The 13,536-nt window shown below is 39.3% G+C and overlaps 1 protein-coding gene and 1 long non-coding RNA gene across 6 annotated transcripts in view; one reads left to right on the top strand and one right to left on the bottom strand.

The window, feature by feature from the left end:
* Positions 1-3,978: 3,978 nt before the first annotated feature.
* Positions 3,979-7,941, bottom strand: LOC308185870. The gene is made up of 3 exons (XR_013943795.1): positions 6,307-7,941; positions 6,116-6,197; positions 3,979-5,432 (listed from the first exon to the last, which is right to left on the bottom strand). It is a non-coding gene; the product is annotated as an uncharacterized lncRNA (long non-coding RNA).
* A 7-nt stretch (positions 7,942-7,948) lies between these two features.
* SLC24A2 (solute carrier family 24 member 2) overlaps positions 7,949-13,536 on the top strand; it is a 145,072-nt gene continuing 139,484 nt past the window's right edge. For all 5 annotated transcript variants that reach the window (XM_080574494.1, XM_080574490.1, XM_080574493.1 and 2 more), the window contains exons 1-2: positions 7,949-8,154; positions 9,935-11,010. In XM_080574494.1, the coding sequence (XP_080430620.1) occupies positions 10,078-11,010 (933 nt within the window). In that variant the 5' untranslated portion in view covers positions 7,949-8,154; positions 9,935-10,077. The remainder of the gene's footprint in view (positions 8,155-9,934; positions 11,011-13,536) is intronic.

Below are 13,536 nucleotides of genomic sequence, written 5' to 3'. Positions count from 1 at the left end.
AACAGGTATTTGATATCAGAGTTTAATAATAGTCAGCATTGTTAAATGGTAAGGTGGCATCACTAAGTCGTGGTTTGCCTCTACAGAGGTTTTTGTTGACAACAATTTGAAAATAAGAATGTTGTTAAACTGAGGGGTGAAATGTCATGGTTGTTAGAATTATGAGAAATGTACGGAGCTGCTCCCAAGGAAAAACAAAAACAAAATCACCACCACCAAAAACAAAAACAACAACAAAAAAAAACAACAAACAAACAAAACAACAACAACAACAAACATTTTGCCATTATTTCAGGAGCCGCAATATGCTTATATGTTTAGGATGGAAATGAATGGTGATGGAAATCATGGGGTTGTAGGGATGTGTGTCACATAAAAAAAAACACAAAAGAATAGTTGATACCTTTGATCTCAGAAGGAAGAGGTAGAAGAGATATGAAGAATGCGGTAGCATGGGTGATATTTGAATTTGGCTACACCCATATCAAGGTAGAACAGGACATCACCTGCTGTAGGGGAAAAAAAAAATCACTACCTTCTGAAAGTCCCAGCAACGATGTGAGATAGAGATCAGGTGAAAAGGGATGGAAAGCTTAATAATTTGACTAACTACATGTGTTTGACAATGCATGTTATAAAATGCATGTGTTGCTTGTGGAAGGGGAAGAACCCTGGTCATTTCCCCTCTTCTTGCACTCCCGCTAGTATATTTTCTGCTTTGACTCCCATGTGAATCTCATGGTCTCATGCACTCTGCTTATTTATAGGAAATCTACATTTGTTGGAGAGCAGAGAGAGACTGTTTGGTATTGAAGTGTGTTGATTTATCAAAATAAAGCGTTACTTCCTGCCCCTAGTCAAGTTTCAGATAGTAAACTTTAAAGATGAGTGTAGGATACCTACACGAATATGAATATAACATATCTGCATATTTAATTTAGATTTTTAAAATGTATTAATCAGCAGTTAAGACAATTAGTGATAGAACAAGTCTGATGTCAAAATATAACTAATCAATAATTACAATTCCAGCTTCTCTTGCCAACAAAGTTCTCTGTTTTGAAAGCAGCATCACAAGTAGCCAACTTCTCCCCTTCACCCCCACAAAATAAAATATGAAGCTGTGAAAAAGCTGAGTTACAACTAGGTTGGCAGGATTTTAGACACCGTACAAAATCTTAGCAATTCAGGTAAATCCTCTGATTAATTCATCCAATTTGAACTCTTGGACTAAGCAAGCCACAGATTAAATGAAATAACACACATCTCCTGTGCTTTCTAGGAGGCAGTAGAAATCATTCATACAGGGAACAATTTTGCCAAAGTAGATTTGGCTTTTATGCTTTGCAAGCCCACACAAACCACTTTAGTGGAGCTGTGTCCCTGCTGTAGGCACCTGAAAAACAAACTTGATTTACTGTTTGAACGCCTACACTGACCCAAGTGACTTTCAGCCCTGTATGTGTCCAGTACAAGCTCACTTCCCACACGTAGCATTCCTCTCCAAAATGTGACTTGAGTAAGACATAGCCTTTGATAAACAATGTCAGTGCCAGTCCCAAACATTTTTGCACTGGTACATCTGAAATAACATGGGCAGCACCTTCCCAGTTTATCTGTTCTCAAATATTGATCACTGGAGATTGCATCCTAAATGGCACTGGCCACTTTGAGAGAGCCTCTCAGATTCTGCAGGAAGTGGTGCCAGTGGTCCAGCTGGAGGCAGCTGCAAAAAGTCAACATCTTTCAGATCTGACATAGAGCAGAGGTTCTTCTCATCATTAAGGATCACATATTTGGACAAACCCCAGATCAAGTAACTGTATTCTGTCTTCTTAAATTGTCCTTAATGTAATGAACATGTTACAGTGACCTTTAGAATATCTAATGGGCAATGCATTTGAGCTTTTTGAATATTTAAGCCACCTTCCAAATTATCTCGTGTTTGTCTATTCCTATCTTAGCCTCTACATTAAACTATAGATTTTTTTCTTTATACCCATTAGACTTAAAAACAAAAGTATGGTTAATTCCAGATCCTATTATTGTATTTTATCTTGAATTTCAATTGTAGAAGCAATTTTTTTGTTGCTTCTGTAGAACTACTATGCTTGAACGTTTTGTTTGCCTGACTCTTTTTTTTTTTTTAAATAAAAACTTCTGCAGTGCATCAAAAAGATCATTACATTTTATTTGTGATCAGAATTATCCTGCAGGATAGAAGTTTGTAAGCTTGGGAAATATGGCTAGTTTTTGAGCTGAATGTCCACAAAAAGCTCTAATGAATGTAGAAAAATTCTACATATTTGAATTATTTAGTTAGCCTAGGATAGAGTCTTCCACTTAAAAAAGAGTGGGTAGCTTGTCTTATGAAAGCTTCTCAAAGTATCCATTTACTTCAGTTCCAACTTTCCTTTTATGTTCTGATTCCAGATTCTCTTATTAGTTTGAAATGTCTGTTGCGTTTTTTTGTTTGTTTGTTTGTTTCCTTTTTTTTTTTTCAGTTGATGGGACTAATTTTATAGTACTGCTTTAAACCACTCTTTTGATCTGACTCTAAAAGCCTATACAGCATGACTCAGTGCTGTGACCACTACCAAATATAAAGCATATGTCATTTATTCTTTGAAATTTTTTTTCTATCAAAACTAAACTCCACTGTCAGATGGGGTCTCTGTTCTATTGGCCCAGGAATGTTTTATTTTGTGGCATAAGCACTTTCAGTGCACATGTGCAGGACTGTTTAACTGAGCAGTACTAATTGGTACTATGCACACAAGAACCTATAAGTGTAAAATGGAAATGACTCCTCTCCTCTCCTCTCCTCTCCTCTCCTCTCCTCTCCTCTCCTCTCCTCTCCTCTCCTCTCCTCTCCTCTCCTCTCCTCTCCTCTCCTCTCCTCTCCTCTCCTCTCCTCTCCTCTCCTCTCCTCTCCTCTCCTCTCCTCTCCTCTCCTCTCCTCTCCTCTCCTCTCCTCTCCTCTCCTCTCCTCTCCTCTCCTCTCCTCTCCTCTCCTCTAAGTTAACATTGACTTCAGTCCTAAGATGCTTTTGTTGTCCTTTTCGCTTTCATTCTGCCTTTTTTTTTTCACACTACCTCTGTGCATAATTAGCTAATCAGTGGAGTGTAATGCTTATTTCATAATTTTCCATCATTTCACATCTCACTATCTGAGGGCAATTTTTACCTTATATTTATTTCTCTGAAACATTCCACAAAGGTGAAGGAGATTACTTGAAAACTACATTACTGCACAGATGAAGATAAATAGCTCATAATTCATCAAGTGCAAGGAATATGAGAAAGCTGAATATATGAACAGAGAAAAGGAACAAAAAGGTAATTACTGCATGATGGTATAGCAGTGAAAGTAGTTTTGTGAGAATGGTATGGTCAGTGGGAGACATTTGCCTCCAGCTCTACCTGGACGATGGCCTAGTCAGAAATTGTGTAAGAAATCTGAGTTGTAGCTCATACCAGGTTTGACCTCTGTCTCTGAGGCACTCCTAAATGCAAAACACAGGAGCAGAGGGTTTCAAGCTGAGGCTCCAAGCAACATGATGAGTGAAACTGCTGGGAAATTGGCAAGGATATTGGAGCTCATCCACCAAACCAGCAATTTTTCTTAAGGCTGCTGACTTGCCAGCTTGCAGGGGTCCTTAAAAATAAGCCTGGTAGGTCACAGATTATAATGAAATAAGTGTTCTCTTGACCTCAGGGCAGCTCACTCAGGTTAAATTATGACACTTACATACGTAGAATATCATGGGAGTAAATTACCACATCTGAAACAGAAAGTCATCTGAAGGAGAGTCATGTTGCTTCATCACCCTGTTCATTACAGATTTCTTTTAACTCACAAGTAAAAAAAATCACCTTGATATAACATACCCAGATTAAGTGTATTTCAGTAATGATACGGTGTTTTTTTGTCTGTCTGTCTGTTTGTTTGTTTCTGTCATATTACTAGATGTTAGGATGTGGTAGTTCTGCTCTGATATGGACATCTCAAGTCTAGGTAAAGAGGAGGAAGGTTTGTATTTTCATTGAAGAAGGCTGTCCTTTAAGGACACTGGCACGTTCTGATGACAACTTTTATGATTGCTGTATGGCTAGTCAGTATTTTAAACTTTAAATTAAAAAACTTTAGTATTCTGCAAACATGGCAGAAAAGACTTAAGGCATTTAAAGGCATTCTCAATTTTTATTTTTATTTTACTGTGTTTGTTAAAAGAACACATAATAAAAAACTTAGCCTTCTTAACAAAGGTGGTTACAGTGTTCATTAAGCAGAACACAGATAAAATCCTTAGGTTTCTCATCTTGTATATTAAGAAGAAAAAAAAATCCAAAGTAATTCCCTTCAACCCTCAAAGGATTTCAAACCAATTATTTAATACAAAATGTAAATTTGCATTACAATTGGTCATGACTTATACAGTAAGAGTATCAAGAGTGCTTCAAAAACAAGTGTTAACAAGTAGAATTTAACACATTGCAAGTGAAACAGAAATATTAGATGATCTTTGAGACAATATTAAAATAGTGCTTACTGTTACAGGTAAAGCACACCTTCTACATCTTTTTCAAGTAAAGCCCAAGTCTGGTCAGACATTGGTGCAACAGCAAATTGCAGTAGTTACACAGTGATATGGGCCTACATATCATCTTTGCTTACAGTTTTAACTCTAGTGAGACTCTACCACTGTGTATATATTCACCTTTTATTTCCTAATATATGGGTGGGAATAAGAAACGCTCTTAACTTCAGACTTTTGTGAGATTTACTCATCGTTGGGAATTTAAAATTTTTGAAAATAGCTTTTGAATATTAAGTTTTAATAGCCTCTTCATTATGAGCAGCTGGAAACTATTGTTATGGTAGTTAAAGCAGACTGTTTAATTTTACTCAATATATTCCTCCAAAATGTATTACTCACATTATATACATAGTTTCCACCCATCAGGACTGTCAGTTATCTCTAATGTGTTTGCCTATGGTTATGAACAAGTAAATGGTGTGACATAATTTAATGATGAAGAAGATATTAGTGTTTTAATTTAACTCCATGTTGTCATCTTTTTCATCCTCTTCTTTTACTCATTATAGATCACAAAGTGTTGAAATAAAAAAAAAAAAGGAAAAAAAAAAAAAGGATATTTCAGTTGTCACCTGTTTCCAGCTGCAATTAGCATTTAAAAGCTTAACATCAATTTTCATTCAAATATGCCGCTTCTGTAGTCATGGTAACCCTCTCATCAGCTTTATCTTCCAGCTTTAGAAGGTACTGCAGTGGTACTTGGAGATGTTGTCATTCAGGATTTTTCATCTGGCTCCCTCTTCCTTTCCTCTTCTGCACAAAAGACACTCTGGGCTTGCTTGGGCCAAATGTAAGGTATATAACATCAAGAAAAGATCCAGAATAGAAATACTGTAAAAAAAAAATAAAAAATAAAGTTCTACTTTGTGGAGCTTCCTGGAAATAGGAAGTAGTGATGAAAAATGGCTTATGGTTTCAGAGAGTGCATCACACGTAGTGTAGTGAACTACATATGGTCTATTAAATTAAAAATTATTTACATATCCTACTTATGTAAAAATGAAAGCCATCTACACAAATGTGTAGGTGCAGAATCTATTTACTTAGCAGATGTCTTTTCTCACTTAACAGAAAACATTGAGCCAGATGTAGCCAAAGATAGTTTCATTCAAGTAATCTAATCATTCTGCATTTAGCCAGGATATGCTCTGACATTTAATTTTGTGAGAAAAGTATGGGATTTATTTTACTGTTAGTTATCCTCTTAATACTATTTTAGCAGTGGTTTTTTGTTTCTGTCATCATTATTATGCAACATGTAGGTGAGAACAGGTCAGCTGATTCAAAACACTTCAGTTATTGGTAGAGATACCTATCTTGGAGCCACTTTACTCTTGTTGTGGCTTTTATTTTCCTTGGCCTGCAATATATGTTTATTGTAGGGAACAAAACTGCTACAAGTACAGAAAAACAAATGGATACTGCAATTCAGATACATGGCCTTTTGGTTAATATATAACGTCATTATGGGGGACCTTCTACGTATCCTCCCTCTTGTCATTTACAAAACTCACCTGCTCCCACTTTTATTTCAGAAATTGATAGATGTCAGGACACCGCACATACATCCCAGCCTGCCTCTGGCCATCTGTGAAGCTGCAAAAACATCTTTTAGATATCATTTTCAAGACTTTTCAAGGCCATTGTTTCACATACGGCAAACCCACGATGCAGCAGTCACAGGAACTCCTATAAGCGTGCTTACCTTTAACCCTTGACACTGCTAAGTAGCAGGCACAGTTGGATATTTGAGACACAGCTATTTCATCTGTGTCTTGCGTATGTGGATACAGAACATAAACCTTCATTTTAATTAATTCTTGTGTATGTGGTGGCTTTAGACGGATGGTCAAAGCAATCTCCACATGTCTTTGCACCATCCTGAGCCTGAATAATACCAGCCTGGATAACCATCAGGCATCCGCTATTAGCTGTCAGCCACTAATGAGAACCTCCCAATGTGTAATGTGAAATAAACATACACCACCTGTGCAAACTCAGGCTTTGAAGGACACTTGGTATGTGTGAGTCAGTCATGGCTCTCACTGGAAACTGCTGAAAATTTGGAAATATTCTGTGATTCTTTTGTACCTCTTATATGTCCATATAGCCTCTAAGATGCCTGTTGCATTTTGGTGCATATGCTTTTGCCATCTCATAACTCTTTGGAAAAATTTATGGCTTTCCAGTCATTGCCAAGGCAACCCAAAAGGCCCAGGTATTGAGAACTGATGGTGGGGAGATATACAAACAACTATGTGTTTGTTCCAGGCCTACCCAGGCCACCATTATTTTTCATGTGATATCCCAATATCTTTGAAGATACTTTAAATGTCCATATTTTTTTTCACTTAATCAAAACTCTTACATCTTTGTATTCTTTATGAAGCAAGGAGTAACTGTCATTTTATTTGCCATCTGGTGAAATCAGAGTCCAGAAATGAAGGCAGCAGAAGCTGGAAAAATATAGATTATTCTCTAGTTCAAAGCAATTGGACTTTGCGGGTGATGCCTGTTTGCTGTTTGCAGCAGACTTCAGAAACTGAAGAGGGTATCACTGAAAATAAAATAGTGCTAGTGAGCTGTTACCAAACATTTCCCAGATCCCGACCGCACGGCTGTGCTCTCCAACCCCATTCAGCCAGGCTGAATCTCCTTGCTGTTGCCTAGTCTCTGCATTTTTCAAGGATTTGCACATGAAGGTCTTTCCTGGCTCCCCTGGCTCAGTGAACATCTTCCTGCAGTGCTGACCTGCCTCCATTAGATTACTCCAGGGTGCCTGCAGGTCTCTGTGCAACTTCTTGCAACAAAGGCATAAAGTCAGAGTGCAGATGGTATTTCAGCAGAGCAGCACCTCTACACCCTAGTGGATCTACAGCACGTAGCACCAGGAACCGGCTGTGATACAGAGGCATTGCAGCACTTCCACTGTATTTGAATCTTGAATCAATTAGCAAACCACAATTTATGGGGGATATGGCTGATGAGATGAGGGCCAAAACAGAAAGGAAAGTTCTGTATCCAAACTTCCCCCGTTTTCTTGGGTGTTCGGTGCCTCTTTGTTTTCCTCTGAGCCAACTTTGAAATGCAGTTTAAGGACATTTCTGTCCCCGAGTACATCACCAACGATTACTAACTACCAGTGGACACGTCTCCTTCCTCAGCACCAGGACCAAAATGCAGCGTGCTTTTCCCTCATTTCCTGACCTCCCTCCGCACAACATTGGGAACAAGGGGCGCGCTGATGAGGAGACGCTGCCTTTATAAACCCACCCCTCTCCTTAAGGCTCAGCGTTATTCACCTCCGCCTAACCCAGCCGCGGGGGCGCAAGGCACCCTCCCCACCGGCCGGGGGTCGCGGGGGGGCACCCAGACACCCCCAGCATCCCGGGGCGGGGGCGGTCCGCTGCCTGCCCCGCCTGTGCGGGGCGGTGCGGGGCGGGGCGGGGCGGGTACCGCGGCCGCCGCCCGCCGCAGACAGCGCGGCGAGGGGCCGCCGATGCCCGAGACGGAGCCGGGGCTGGTGGCGGTGCGGAGCGCAGCGCACCTTGGGGTGAGCGCCGCCGTGCTCGGGCCGGGGCCGGGGCCGGGGCTGCGGCTGCGGGGGGCGCGGGGTCCCCGCTCCCCGGACGGGCGTCCCCGGGAGTGATGCTCGGCCGCCGAGGGGACGGGAGGGGCAGCGCCGCTGCTCGCCGGCACTGGAGCCCTTGGGGGGATGCTTCCCGGGCTAGGCAGGCTCCCCGCTTTGGGGAGGAGAAAAGTTTTTGGGTCGCGGAGCGGTGCGAAGTTGGGTTAAGTGAGGCGAGGCGCTGCGGCAGGGCAGGGGGCGCGGGGAGCCCCGCGGCTGGGAGCCGCCGTGCGCCCTCCGGGGCGAGCTGCCCCCTGTCGTGATTTATCGGGATGCCGGGGGGTCGGCCCCTCCGCCGCCAACGGTGCGCTGCCCACCCTGTTCGGTGTTTTTACGGCAGGCTCGTGAGCATTAACTCTCAGGTGGAAAATAAAACTGTCTAAGCTGCGGTGCAGCGCCTTGCAGATGGAGTATGTCTCTATGACATCTTAGCATGGGAGCTGTGCGTAAAAAAAAAACAGGAAAGGCTGCACGTGACTGAGTAACTTTTGTGTAGGTAACTGTGTATAATAGTTGCAATTCTCTATCTGAGAATACAAAATCAGTATTTTGTATATTCTTCAGTATTCAGCTTTTACTGCAAATGCCTTGAATAAGTGGTGTAACAAAGTATTTTTGCAGAATAATACATACTACTGATAATCAATTTTATTTATAAATTATTTTATATTTTGCATCCTAAGAAATGCAACTTACTATGCATAATGCATGTATAACTAATTTCTGCATTATATTTTTCAAATTAAGTAATCAAGGCACCTGTTACCATGCATCAGTTTTTTCCTGTATTAGAAGTAATGTCATGCTAATAGCTCTGGTGTACATGAGTAGTCCTCCCACAGTTTCATTCTCAAAATTTCAGGGTCAAATCTTGTGTAAACTTAAAGTATTTTCTGTAACACGATCTGTAAGACGGGCACTGTTAAAAGATACTTAACCACGGGAGTATTCTTTGTAACTTCCTACTTTTGTAACAGAATATGTGGCATAAATCAAAACTAAAACAGAGTTGAATGAAAAATTTGTGTTAGCTAGTCCGAGCTAGTGTTCTAGGTCTGATCTAAGGAAATTGAATTCCTTCTGTAAACTTGGGTAGATTTTGCAGGGGGAATTAAAGAAGCTGCGGATGTGTTAGATCTTCATTTTGATCCTGTTCCAACAGTTTAGTGTCTTACCCGCACATCAATGACCGGCTCTATGCACACATAACATTTCAGTTAATACTGCCTCAGAGGTGCATAGAGGTCTGATGAGATGCTTGTAACACTTTGATTGCTTTTTCTTACATTACTGCCCTTGCATTTGGGATTTGAATGTTACATGGTCATAGTAGAAAGTAATTACAGAAGGTGATAATCTTTGTTGTAGCTGGTAGAATAGCAGTTTTTTCATTTTTTCACACAACATCTGGGGACAGTTTTTACTTTCCACTAGGACTTTTTGTCATCAACCGGGACCTAATGCTGAGCAGTGGCTTTTGAGAGGCATAAAGTGATCTGAGTATTGATAGACTTCTATCCACCAGGTTGCTGCTGAAACAAACATGCTGTTGCTGTGTCTGATGGGATGAGCCAGGGTATTATGTTACAGCCAGTAACATTCTGCTTTAAATTCTAAATTTAACCAAGTCTGTAAATTACTTTTTAGAAGCTTCTAACTGCATGCTGTTTTACTAATGTTAATGATACCTGCTTGTCCTTTTTAGCATGAATGAAGAAAATACTTCCTATGAAGAATAAAAATACTTGATGGTGGGAGAACCTTTAAAACACCTTTACCTTCAAAGCTGGAGAAAAGTATGAAGAAACACTCCATCTGATTCCCTGAGCATCTCACAAAGAACACAGAATGGCTCATTGCAAAAAAACTGTTGTTAGTGTCTTGGAGGAGTGGTGTTTGAAGGAACCACTGTTTGGTTGCAAACGGCACCAGAACGTTAGGAAAAAACTAAGACTGATAAGAATAATAGGGCTTTTTGTGAGTGTAGTGGCCATTAGTACTTTCTCTCTTTCAATTAGTGCCTTTTTCAAGACGGAACTGTATAGCAAGGTGTTGGCCAGCAGCCTAGATAGCCAAAAGCAGGTGCATGGTCACCAAAGAACTCTGTTGGATTTCAAGGAACAGAATGAAGACGGTGCTCCAGATCCACCTACTTCCATGAAATATGAAGCTGAGCATGGCAATGCAACAGATCATGCCAAGGGAGAGTACCCGGAGGACCTATTCTCTCTTGAAGAAAGAAGAAAGGGTGCAGTGATCCTCCATGTGATTGGAATGATTTATATGTTCATAGCCTTAGCCATAGTCTGTGATGAGTTCTTCGTTCCTTCCTTGACTGTCATCACTGAAAAGCTGAGTATATCTGATGATGTGGCAGGGGCAACCTTTATGGCTGCTGGTGGCTCAGCCCCAGAACTCTTCACTTCTTTAATAGGAGTGTTTATATCCCACAGCAATGTTGGCATTGGGACAATAGTGGGATCTGCCGTGTTCAATATCCTGTTTGTTATTGGAATGTGTGCTTTATTTTCTAGAGAGATCTTGAACCTTACTTGGTGGCCACTCTTTCGAGATGTGTCGTTTTACATTGTTGACTTGATCTTGCTAATCATCTTTTTTCTGGATAACTTAATCATGTGGTGGGAAAGCTTAACCCTCCTGACAGCATATTTTTGCTATGTGACTTTCATGAAGTTCAACGTTCAAGTAGAAGAACTGGTGAAAAAATTTTTAAACAGGAACAAGGTTGAGAAGGTTACAGCAGCAGATGCTGAAGGAAAGGTTGGTCAATTTTTAATGAGCATATATGTAATAGTGCTTTTATAAATGCTGAGTCCTTTCTTGTTGTATAGTACCCAAATACAGTACAATAAGCAATATAAGGAGTTCTGTACTTTGCTAAAAGGTCTTTTTGTTTAATCAGTCCAATAAGATCAAAAATATAAAACATGAGGTAGCTTTCTAGTAAATCAATAGCTTTTAACTTCAGAGTGATCTGAGTTGCACACAGGGCAATACGAAACGCCAGCAAAAAGACATAAGCCTATATTCAGCAATTTGCCACATTGATGAGGTCCGAGATAAAACAGTTTTTGTTTTCCCTAAGCTTTTGGATTCGGCAGTAGCAATAGCTGTGGTGTATCTCAGGACTAAATCTGGCTTTTTAAAGGCTGTTAATGCACTTTCTTCCTCAAAAAAGCAAACGCACTTGGAGCAATATATAAAGTTATTTTTTTTAATCTACTGATGTTGGTATAAAATACTAACTTCCATTTGTAATTAGTGGCAATTATGTGAAAAAATATCTCTGGAAAAACAGTGATCATAATGGCAGAGTCAGCTGTTTAACTGGGATGGTTTTCCTTTCATAGTATTTGCAACTAAGCAAACTAATTTTTGGCCCCGTACTTGGCCATGAGTAAAGAAGGGAATTTGTGCGCAGTGGGGCTCAGTGGGTCTTCAGCAGTTACTGTCTCTTAAACAGATCCCTTCTTAAAAGAGGCTATATTTAAAGGACACTTGAAGTGGAACCCATAAATACTTATGTTTGCAGACACTGTTAATTGAATGTTTAATACTGAAATCAAAATGCCTTGTTTTATATGACAATAGGGTTATTCGTCAGGTAAGTGTTTTTGTTTGTTTGTTTTGTTTTGTTTTGTTTAATCTGGTAATTGCTCAGAGTATCAGGGAACAGTTCACTCTGGTTTCTTTCTTTTAACATCCCTGTATCAGTGCTTCAGAAGCGACAATCTGGTGGCATAAGCATACAGACATATAAACAAAAGGACAGAGAGACTGAGTTCCTATAACACAAGAGAGAGGCTACCTGCCTGTGAGTTACAGAATACTGATGATTCTGCCTATATGCAGAACTTTGAAGACAGGTATTGATATTTTAACAGTACAGACAGGTGCTTTCTGTGTTAGGACTGAAACCACTGAAAAAAACCATCAAAACAAAGACATAAAATTTCCTCTCTCTCCCTTTAAAAATAATAATAATAATTAAAAAAAAAGTTTCTAACCAAATTTGACACACATTTGGTATACTTTCTTCTACTTTCATATCTTCCTTTTTGTCCCATTCTTCTTTGAAAATCAGCATGCTCATCTTTATCTTTCTCAAAGTGTGTAATTGGGATTTTGAAAGAAAATGAAGAGTGAACACCAACAAACTATTTGCCCTAATGAATGAAATGCTTCTTGAACTGCATTAGTTGGGTGCTGAATAATGCATTATTTCATGGAGTGTTGTAAGTACTTCCACATTTTGCGCTAAATATGTGTAATAATAGGAAGAGACAATGGTTAATGAAACAACAGTAATCAATTAATCTACTATCATCTGTACAGCAACTGGATTTGCAGGACATGTGAATTTATAACTGATCTTAAACAACAGTCAATATGCAAATCAACTCTGTTGGGCTGTCTAGGCTATGGAGCTGAGTAGGATAGCTACATACTATGGTAAGCATTCAATTTTTTCAAATGAACAGAAGAATAAAGTATTTGTAAGTCAAATTGAACATAGGATATTTTCACATTGAATAAATGCTTTAAGTACTTTGACTTTAAAAAAGTCAAGTCCATTCACTTTTGGAAAACTCATTTATTGTTTGATATGTTAATTACTTAGAGTTTATTCCTGTTATAGGTGCACATATTCCTGTTACAGGTGCACAATCAGCTAGGGATGGAAAATCTGAAAACTGTATACTTTTGTTAAAAACTCAAGACTTGTGTCTTGTGTTCCATGAAGATATCTTTCATGAGTTGATCTCAAGTTAATTAAAATACTAAAATCATGTATTTGTAAATCACTGAGTAGTAGAGGGGGGTGAAAGAGTTGCTCTAATTTTATTACAATTTACCTAACATGTATTTTCTGCCTCCTGCTGAAAAATAGCTTCTGAAGGTATCAGACTATGTATTTCTTTTAATAAGCCATACTGTAAAGACATATTTTTGAATACTTGGCTAACATTCTGAATTATAACTTATTATGAATGAGTATCAGTTGAACAGAATTTAGTAGGATGAATGAACTAATATTCTGATAGCAAGGATGTCACAGATGATGTTCTTTGGAAAGAATCTCCCTAAAGCTCTGTATTCTGAAAAACAAACAAACACAAAAATGTTATGATGAAATGCGTAGGATGTTCAGCTTTAAAGTTGTTGCCTAAAGCAAAGAATAAAACATTTCTGTAGTTTGAGATTTGGAGCCTAGTAGTGAATGCAGCGTGTCCTATTTCGTAACTAGTGGGAATTAGAACCACTGCAGAAGTGATAGTCTTGGCT

Source organism: Anser brachyrhynchus (genome assembly GCF_964034855.1).
Source record: "Anser brachyrhynchus genome assembly, chromosome: Z".
Classification (NCBI taxonomy): Eukaryota; Metazoa; Chordata; class Aves; order Anseriformes; family Anatidae; genus Anser; species Anser brachyrhynchus.
The sequence above is the reverse complement of the archived record's forward strand: the minus strand, read 5'-3'. Positions and strand labels throughout refer to the sequence as shown.